The sequence below is a fragment of the Phaseolus vulgaris genome, chromosome 6 (genome assembly GCF_000499845.2).
Source record: "Phaseolus vulgaris cultivar G19833 chromosome 6, P. vulgaris v2.0, whole genome shotgun sequence".
Classification (NCBI taxonomy): domain Eukaryota; kingdom Viridiplantae; phylum Streptophyta; class Magnoliopsida; order Fabales; family Fabaceae; genus Phaseolus; species Phaseolus vulgaris.
Window position 1 is genome coordinate 689,384 of NC_023754.2, and position 10,403 is coordinate 699,786.

Genomic DNA, 10,403 nt, shown 5'->3' on the forward strand with positions numbered 1-10,403 from the left:
TTTTGTGGTATCGACACCGCTTCCTGCGGTCGGCGTTTTCGGGGATTGATGCCTTCCTGGGCGAAGGGATCAGCTGAACGCTGGGAGCCTCATCTAGGATCCTCCCTCTCTCGGTCGTCAGCGTGGTATATCTTGAGAACCGGCTGCCCTGGTTATCCCTTCTCCTATATCCCCGGTTGGTCGATCGGTCATGAGGCTCCTTCTCCTCCTTCCCATTTTCTTTGCTAGCCTCCGCACGGGCCTAGTTGCAAAACTCTCTTAGTTCCTTCTACTTCTCATCCAAGCTTGCGGCCGACTGCATGCAGAGGCTATCAGCAAATGGTCCCGGACGTAAGGCTGTTAGCATATGGTGCATGGCCACGTCCATGCTGAGGTTCCGAATGCTCATCGCTACCTTGTCAAATCTATCGACGAAGGTTCTCAAAGACTCCCCCTTCTCCTGGAGGATACCAACCAGGGCAATGGAGGTCAGATGGTGCGGACAGCTTGTGACGAAATGTGTCTCGAACTTGGACATCAACGTCGCGAAGCTATCGACGGAGTCGGGAGGGAGCTTCGTGAACCAGGTGAGAGCTCCTCCCTTTAGCGATGTGGGAAACACTCGGCACATGACCGCATCATCAGCGGTGTACATGCTCATGCGCATGGTGTACGCATCCATGTGCTCATCTTGGTCGGGCGTGCCGTCATATCGATCCTTGTTGAAGCCTTTCCACTTGTCCGACAGTGGAACTCCGATGATAGAATCGGCAAACGGGTGTCGGCACATAGAATTCATTGTACCGGTCATGTGGACCGGACCGACTTGTTAGGACAAGACTTGCCATCCATCTCTGGAGTGGGGGCCTTGTTCAGAGGCTGACCGACCTACCGACAAGGTTAGGCGGCACAATGGATGGTCCTTCCTCGGTCAGCTTCCTCTTCATATCCTCGTTCTCCCTGCGGAGAGCTTGGATCTCCTGCTTGTTCTTCCTGCTCACTTCTTTGTTCCTTCCAGCTCAGCCATCTCTCTCTGCAGAGACAACAAAAATGTGGTCTGGTAAGCTTTGGTCATCCTCTCTCTTGTCATGCTTCGGGTTGATACCATCTACTAGAGTCCGAAACTCGATTTCCCTCGGTCCCACGGTGGGCACCAATTGTTCTCGTGTGAGGGTTGAAGCCTAGAGAACCATTGAGAGGATTCGTCTTCTTCCTTCCTATCGGTCGTATTGCTCTTCCATTTCCTTCCATTACATTAGTGAGCTTTTCTTATTGGGCTGGATTAGGAAGTTCGACTGATCAGGATCGCATTATCTAACTTCTAATCATGGATTAACTTCGCTTTACTTGAACGTAGTTGAACTTAAGTTGTACTTAAGTTGTCAGTAGATCAGCCTAGTAAACATGACATTGGTCCTTACCCATACATGTTTAAATATGTTTCGGTTCCATTAATTTTACCAATTTCAACTTCTGATCCGTCCAATATTTTTGTCCATGTCACTTTCAAATGCTTTTATTTAGTTTTTTTTAATTATTTTTACTTATACAAATTCTTAACAAAAAAGTGATGGCAAACAATACAAACAAAACACTTGAAAATTAAGTACGGAAAAACTAGAACTTGTTTAGGAAATACAAGTAAAAATTGATATAATTGCAAGGAATAAAAATATTTGAATCTAAAATAAAATAAAAAAGTAATAAGAAAATTATGATGAAAAATTAGAAGACATAAATTACACATTTATAATAATGCTAAAATATACATAAGTTTTAGTTTACAAGTACAGCAGCCTTTGTACAAGTTTAACGAATCAACTTAGAATAAAATAAATATAAGTTGCTTGAAAAATTAGTCCATGATATATAAATTTACTCGTAACTTGAATATTTGAAATAAATAACTCTTTACTTTTGTCAACTCTATTTGAAAAATCATTTTATTATGAACAATCAAATTCAATAAATAAAGGTGTTTTTTACAATTTTTTGTAAATCTCTACAAATTAAAATGAACATATATAAAAAATGTTTATGAATACTAAACAAACCTATAATCAATTTATAACTTTATAAAATTGTATTTTTTAGATAGATAATATATTAAAATTATTAGATAACTCTTTACTACATTTTATCTGATAATGCTTCCATTATTTGTTTGGTTGTCTTATCTTCAAATTGTTATTTGGTAACAGAATGTTCTTCAATTGAAGACATTTGCAGTTTAAATGAATATAACATAAATTTATAAAAAGTGAGAAAAATATATAAAAATTAATGAGAAATAAAAGCTACAAATTAATGATAAAAAAAAAAAGAACTTGAAAGGAAAGAGCAATCCAATCTTTCAAATTTTAAATTTAACTGTTAAAGAAGAGTGACTATTCCAGATTAAAAATAGCACAAAGCAACCCTCAGAATATAAATAAAAGTTACAAAAATAATTACCATTTTCACTAAATTAAGCTTTTAATGTACATACATATAGCTCAGAAAAACATTAAATTATTGATTAAACTTTGCACCTGGTGGCTTGGTATTCACACCCTTCATATACCTCTAAACCAGGTTGATCCAGCTTTGAATCTTCAAAGCATGCACAACGCTTGCTCATCTTCCCTGTCAAAGCAATCTCTAGTGGTCTCTGTACCAATCTAGGGTAACCAACATCACACCATACCTGATCAAAATAAGCAATCTGTGTCTTATAATTTGTAAACAATCTCCATTAATGGGCTATGGTGATGAAGGGTTAATGAGAAAACATGATTGCAGACAATTTCAGTTGCAATAAATTTGTCTTTGTCTAATGCATGGGAAAGTCAGTTATCCATACAAGTTTTGGCCTATTTGTATAAACTGCTCAAATTAATATTAACTTATCTACCACAGCTTTTTGAAGAAATTAAATGAAAAGATCTTGTATAAAAGTTAAATATACAAATTAGTTTTAGCTATTGTGAGAAGCTCAATTCATGTTGGATATGTTTGGATAAACTTTTCTATGAATACTTGTAGCCTTGTAGGAAAAGAAAATAAAAAATGAAATCACTTTTTTTATAACTTTGAATAAGTTTATGCATAAGTTAATAATCAAATTTGGAGAAACTAATAAAGTTTCTACAGATTAGGCTATGTACAAACTAATATTAATTTGTAGAGAAACATGCAGCAAATAAGGACACATTTCTTTGAACTAAATTGCACCAAGCTAAACTTTGGCCAAGTGCTTCCTTGGTCTTATTCTTACCACATTAACATGTGACATACTACATCTTTAAGTAATTGCCCATTTAAGTTTATTCTTCTATAAACAAAGGAACTCAAATTCATTAATTCCATCTGATTTCTGCATAAGTTTTCATCCTATTCCATGTAGTTTACTATTCATTTGTTTCCCACTTTATTTTATGTTACTAATTTAAGTAGTTTGGATGTAAAAAATGAGCAACATAAAGAGTAACTGGACAACCTTGTATCCAAGAAATGAAAACATAGTAAGAAAATCATGATTCACCAGCAATCACTTAATATATCATTTTTATAATTGTTACTAGGAGAAACAAAATATAGAAAAAGTGATTACAAATAATGACAACAGTGCATACCTCACCGCCGTCGTCTTGACTCCATCTTGAATTGCACGACGGTTGTTTAGCCTCTTCAATTTTCTGCTTTTCCAGAAGCTGTGCACCTCTGGCAGCCTTGGCTTCCACCCCTTTCAAATACTTAGTAGGATTCCCTTGGCTGTCATAGTATCGCCCAACTAGCTTACCAACATACCTATAAAAGTAGATGAAAAAATTCTGGTAAGAACTAAAGCAGCATACCTTGTGATACAAACTGGAGAGACGCATGCTAGGAAGGAGATTATATTCATGTTTCAGATGTAAGTTCCTGTCAGAGAATCAGAGTAAATAAAAAAATACAGTGAATCCACCCAATCACCACCATGTTGTGTGAAATGAAAAACCCTCTAAAATAGCAATAGAGAACAAAAGAGAGGGAGGTCCCATACACACAATCCTAGAGGGATTCACTGAAATATGCCAGCAATTTGATTAGCTGTGTTTAGAGAGAGATGATAAATTCAATGTGTCTGAATTACAAGCTGGCATAACTGATCATCAAAAACTGTCCTACGACACACACCCAATTCTCTAGAGGCTGAACAATGAATTAGGTGCATAATGGATGCATTCCAAAATATTCATGACTTACTTATACGATACACAAAATATCAGATTTCATAAAATATGACTTACTTATATGATTTGTGGTAGAAATCCCTCCATTCAACAATACTCTTCACCTGCATGAACCATTTAACTTAAGGTTAAGGTTTAGGCTTGGAAACAAAATGTTACATCAATATTTTAGACAATCAAAGGTATGGAAGTTCACAAAAAATATAGAAGAAGAAGAAGAAGCTATAGATTCAAGGAAGAAGGGCAAATCAATTTGTAAGACCAGGCTTCTTATGAAATCTTGAAGAAAACAAAATAAAACTGAACAAATCACATTAATTACAACCTCAGTGCTAGATAGACCGCGCAATGAGTCAGTGAGACCATCTCCTACATGAGAAAAAGGAAAAATCAAATATGAAAGAGTTAAAAGGCATGCTAGGAGTAAAGAATCTTTCTTTTTCTTTCTACAAACAACATTATAAACAAAATTTATTTTCCTAACATTTTCTCTTCTATTTTTCTTCCTCTCAAATTTTAAAGCATTACATGTACTCATTTATCAAACAACGTTCCTTGTCATCAATAAAAAAAATCGCTTAAATATCAAAAACAGAAGTATTTGATCATTTTTATGGTGAGTAGATACAGATGACCTCTAAGGTTGGCAAAATATAAATACAATACAAACATATCTAAAGGATGATCATTTGACATGATTTCTAGAATGGCAAAGAGGAGGAAGTCCACAATCATATAAAAAAAATGAGAACTCTCATTAATATTCAAGAATGACCATATCTAGGATATTTATTCTAAAATCAAACTATTTCAACTGCAATTTAAAGCATTGAGAACATGAGAGATGTGGAATCCATTTTTGTGTACAACATCATTTAAATTTGAAACAAATAAAAATGCATCACTGTGAAACATATATCTGAGCAGGCTTTCCAAAGTCAAAAACCAAATGAAACACATATCTAGATTATTCACACACATCAAAAAACACCAACCAGAACAAGTCAAGAAACTCAATTACCTGTGAAATTTCCAGAGACAAATGCACGAGAAGCATCCCTGAATTCATGCCAAAATGGGAAAGAAAAAGAAAGAAAAGGACCAAATTGCTGTCGATAAGTGTTGAAAAGTAAATCTTTCACACAATTCCAAGCACAGCAACAACAAAAATGTTTGGATGAGAAAAGGGTCCAAAGAGCATACCTTCCAGCAAAATGATTGTAGCCCCCTCCTGACCCATAATGAGATTTTCCCTTGGTTACATCAAACACAGATCTATAAAAAAATAATAAAAATGTATTAATATATCAGCCTCCACATTCTCAAGAAGCATCACAATTTCAAATTATCTCATTCAATGAATTCAAAGAGAAAATACCCAAGAATTCCCAGGAGGATTGGCAACCCCTCGTCCGATCCATTGAACAATGCAAGCTCTTCGCCACTGAACAATCTCTAAGAAACAAAACGCACAGTCAAAATCGTTGACTTCATCATCCATACATGAATAAAAAATAATTAAAAATTGAAAAAAATAAAGATAGGATCTTTTATGACCCAATCGAACAAACGACACACAAAAAATCAAAACCCAGAATCTAAATTTTTGTGGGTTAACAGAAATAACCTCAGCAGTGTCGAATTTGATGTAAAATCTGAGAAGGAAAGCGAGGAAAACGACCAAAACAGTGATCCCCGAAAGAGGTGAGGTTGCTAATGCCTTCAACGACATATTCAGTTCAGTCTCAGAGACAGACACATAGTCGTCTTCGTAAACAAAGAAGAAAAGAGAGTCTGAGATTGTAAAGTATTTGAGGAATTTTTATATGTTTTCTTATGTTAGACATTTAATGTTTGGTTAGGAAATAATAGAATATAGAACTACAGTAAGAAGATGTATTGGAAAGAAATAAATTAAAAGTTATATTTTAATATGTTGAATTTTGTGATGGAATTAAATATAAAATTCATTATTATAAAAATCTAAAATAATATTTTTTTTATCTAATTAGGGTTACTAAATTGGAACAATTGTTGATTTGGAAGATTTAGTGCAAATTATTTTTTATTTAAAATTTATTTTTAAATTAAAGTTAAATATTAGAGTTTTAAGAAAACAATTTCAAAAATTATTTGTCAAAAAAAAAATTAACTTAAAATCCTTTCAAAGTTAAAAAAAATGTATGGTGTGATTATTCACATTAAAAATATTCGGTTATTATTATATAATTACAGTTTAATTATTTATGCATTTAAATCATTATGATTTAACTACTTTTTAATTTCTAAAATTTAGGATAGTTTTGGTTTTAGTCTCTTAAATTTGAAAAAGTTTTTCAAGGATAAATGTTAAAATAAGGACATGCAAATAAAAATGGAATAATATCGTTATACCTTTTATAAAAAGAAAATCAAACCATTCTATAAGTGTTCCAACATTAATGGTCATTATTACTATTCAATAGTAATGGTCAATGGTAATAGTAACTAATAGAAAGTATGTAACTAGTAGGGTTGTTACCCAAAAAAAAAAACTATTATAAGAGTTTGAAGAAGTTTGTAACGATGAATCTAACTACATGAATAATTTAGGAACAAGTGGAGTATACAGTAAAGGAAGTTTTCAAACGTCTGAAAAAACTCTTGCTTCTGAAAAAAATATAATGTTTATCTTAAAACAATCTAAAAGTTTAGTCTATCTTGCATTAAAAATTAGCAATAATTACCCATCAAAAGAAAATTTTCAAATTAATATTTTAACCTACTACAATCTAAAACCATTTTTTTTTAATAAAAAGGTTTCAGGTTGATTATCACTATCTCAAATAATAAGAATTATTTATCATAAAAAAAAGATTATTAAAAAAAATAAAAGAATATGAGAAATTACATCAAAACAAATTTAAATTCAAATAATGTACAACAACAATATCTTTATTTAGGTGGTGATACATTAACATCATACACATAAAAAAACATACATTAACCTCCTAATAAATTAATATTTTAATTATATATTTTTTTAATTTAAAATATTATTATATTATTATATTATTATAAAGATTTGTGAAGTGTACGATCTTCTACAATAAACACTAATACTTGAAACTAAATTATACCTCTTCAAATAATAAAAATATTTTTTTACATTATAGTGTAATTTGAAGCAATGAAAAAAAAAAAAAGTGGTGGTAATGTATATCTCCCTTTATATAACATAATAAAACTAAAATATTATCTCCGAGGAAGGAGAATTTGACGCAGTATAAAGTTGTGGTTGTAATCTTGGGTTTGGGCGTGCGAGAAGAGGGTGAGCGAGAAGTATATCATGGTGGCTCTCAGCAAGGTTGATGCGTGAGGCATTGGATGGTGCAGTCCAAGTGAAGGAATGAAGCAACCGAGCAAACAAGATCACTGTCATTGTTGTACCAAGCATGATTGCTGGACAACCTCGTCTACCTGTGCTGAATGATATGAAATTCAAATCTGGTTCTGTCAAAACCACATCACTCTTAAGATGGCGTACTGGCTTGAACTTCAAAGCTTCGTCACTCCAAACTTTTGAGTTTCGTCCAAGTTCTTGTCTACTTAACACCACATGGCTCCCCTTTGGGATTAGGTACTTTCCCACTATGGTGTCTTTCACGGAAACATGAGGAACATTGAAAGGTGCAATGGGGTGAAGGCGAAAAGCTTCTCTTGCACATGCTTTTACGTAGTTCAGCTTTGGAATGTCTGATTCTTCCACTAGTCTCTCTTTTCCCACCACCCTGTCCAATTCTTTTGTCGCTTGTTGAAGCAACTCAGGCTGGTTTATCATCTCTGCCAGACTCCATTCAACTGCATTTGATGGATTATCCACCGCAGCCATCATCAATTCCTGCAAGGCAAATTTCATTTTTTATCAACTTATATATTCAGTCATCTGGGAAGTAGTTAACTGTATATATATACACACACACTAAGGAAATAAGCATTAATGTATATCAACTACGTACGATGATTTGTGCCTTGATTTCTTCTGCTGTCAATACTGGGTTCTTGTTGGCATCTTTGAGTGAGATGAGAATATCAAGGAAATCTTCTCTATCAGTCTTGGACCCATCATTCCATTCTTTGATTCGTTGGTCAATGATGGGATCATGATACTTGTTGATGATTTGTATTGCCTTCTTCACCTTGCTCTCATGGCCATCCAAGTCAAGTCCTCTCAAGCAAGGAACATAGTTAGAAACACTGAAGTCATAAATGTACTTTAGCAATGTGAAAATGGCATCAACATGTTCCTCTTCCTCCAAACCAGGCCCACCATCCTTCTTACCTTCCCCAAAGTGATTCCTGCTAAAGCACAAGCTTTTGATCACATTGCAGCTATAGTGTTGCGCAACGTGCCGCACATTTACAAGGCCAACATCATTGTTGACATTGTTTTTGCACTTGTTGAAGATGTAAAACACAAGGTTGTCGGCTTCTTGAAGCCTCTTATGTTGAAATTGGTGGTGGATGGTGGTGGACAGCAACTCATTGGAAACAATTCTTCTCATTTTCTTCCATTGTTCCCCAAAGGGTACAAGGGTTGTGGTGAGATATCCGCGACTGATAAGAGAAGTGGTTATGCTTGTGGGTCTAGAAGCAAAAGTAGCATCTTGTTTTCTCAAGAATTCACGAGCAATGGTGGGACAAGTTATAGGGATAACGTGGATATTTCCTAGGCGAATACATGCAATTTGGGTGTTCATTTCCTTCATGAGGTTGTGTATCCACCGGAATGTAGGCCTATTTGCAAGCATTTCAGGAAGGTTACCGATGATAGGCCATGGTTTGGGACCTGGAGGCAAGGGAAGTGTTTGTTTCTTGGATTTCTTCAACAAGTGAGATCCAAGGCCTCTGAGAAAGGTTATGGCAAAAATTACAAGAATGATGAAAGGTGACCACAAGACTTGAAGTTGAAGGTGGGACAACAAAAAGATAGAATAGTGATCCATTGGAAACCACAAGAACTTTTGCACTTTTGCTCTTAAATTTTGGATTATTTTGTGTGCTGTGACCACCAATACCCAACACCTATTTATAGAAGGAAAATGTTTTATTAACTCCTACACATTACACACTTTTTTTACGCTGCCCACTTGCTCGGAATGGCAAAGGACATTGTTTTAAATGTCATAGATGATGATGTGACACATTTGAAAATTTTTGTAAGAAAAGGATAAAAAGGGAGAAACTTAGGGTTTGAAAACGGTATAAAAAATTGGACTTTCTCAACACAGGTAGAATCCACAAGTAACTTCAATAGTATAAGAGTTATCACAACAAAAATGATGAAAAGTGACCACAAGACTTGAAGTTGAAGATGGGACAACAAAAAGATAGAATAGTGATCCATTGGAAACCACAAGAACTTTTGCACTTTTGCTCTTAAATTTTGGTTAATTTTGTGTGCTGTGACCACCAATACCCAACACCTATTTATAGAGCAAAAAGATTACTTTTGCCAGAAAAAATAAGGAAAATGTTTTTCTCACACATTACACACTTTTGATGTGGGGATTACAATTTGACTTTAGACATAAAATGGGAGAAACTTACTGTTTAAAAACGGTGTAAGAAGTTTAACTTTCTGAACGGGGAAGAAGAATCCACAAGTAACTTTAATAGTATAACAGTTATAAAAAAAAAGAGTGAACAACTAAAAAATAAAATATATTTATTTGACATCACAAAGACAAAAACATTCATATATTTTTAATATATAGAAGTATTTTTGTAAGAGTATCATTTTTTTTTTAAAAAAAAGATGTGTCAAATATCACCATTTTTTTTAAATTAATTAAAATATGAATAAATGGTATGCAAAAAATATCATGTACCATAAGGCATTGGGAAAGTTGAGGTGCATGTAAAGACTGAAGTCAGATAAGTGAAAAGGTACGAGGTATACGCAACTTCGTAGACGGCGCTGTTGCTTTCTTCCATGTTTGTGCAACGTAAAGGGCACCGACGGGGTATGAATCATTCTTCACCAATGTATTTATTATGTTTAAAGAAAAACTTAATATTAATTATTTTAAAAATTTCCGTAAATGTCTTTAATACATTATTAAATACATAAAAAATAATAATCTTTAATATATATATATATATATATATAAAGAGAAAGGGAAGGTGCTTTAGTATTTATTTTTCCAAAAAATAAAGTTATAAATGGTA

The 10,403-nt window shown here is 33.7% G+C and overlaps 3 protein-coding genes across 3 annotated transcripts; all 3 read right to left on the minus strand.

The window, feature by feature from the left end:
• Positions 1-268: 268 nt before the first annotated feature.
• Positions 269-778, minus strand: LOC137832962 (uncharacterized). The gene has a single exon (XM_068641365.1). It carries the CDS (start codon positions 776-778, stop codon positions 269-271), a length of 510 nt encoding a protein of 169 aa, XP_068497466.1.
• Positions 779-2,306: 1,528 nt separating this feature from the next.
• LOC137830919 (membrane-associated progesterone-binding protein 4) lies at positions 2,307-6,053 on the minus strand. Its single transcript, XM_068638328.1, has 8 exons — positions 5,821-6,053; positions 5,572-5,648; positions 5,397-5,468; positions 5,215-5,252; positions 4,519-4,562; positions 4,251-4,297; positions 3,594-3,768; positions 2,307-2,665 (listed from the first exon to the last, which is right to left on the minus strand). Exons 1-8 carry the CDS (start codon positions 5,923-5,925, stop codon positions 2,498-2,500), a joined length of 726 nt encoding a protein of 241 aa, XP_068494429.1. The 5' UTR covers positions 5,926-6,053; the 3' UTR covers positions 2,307-2,497.
• A 1,271-nt stretch (positions 6,054-7,324) lies between these two features.
• On the minus strand, positions 7,325-9,213 carry LOC137833002 (isoleucine N-monooxygenase 1-like). Its single transcript, XM_068641401.1, has 2 exons — positions 8,192-9,213; positions 7,325-8,073 (listed from the first exon to the last, which is right to left on the minus strand). Exons 1-2 carry the CDS (start codon positions 9,176-9,178, stop codon positions 7,420-7,422), a joined length of 1,641 nt encoding a protein of 546 aa, XP_068497502.1. The 5' UTR covers positions 9,179-9,213; the 3' UTR covers positions 7,325-7,419.
• Between the last annotated feature and the right edge of the window lie 1,190 nt (positions 9,214-10,403).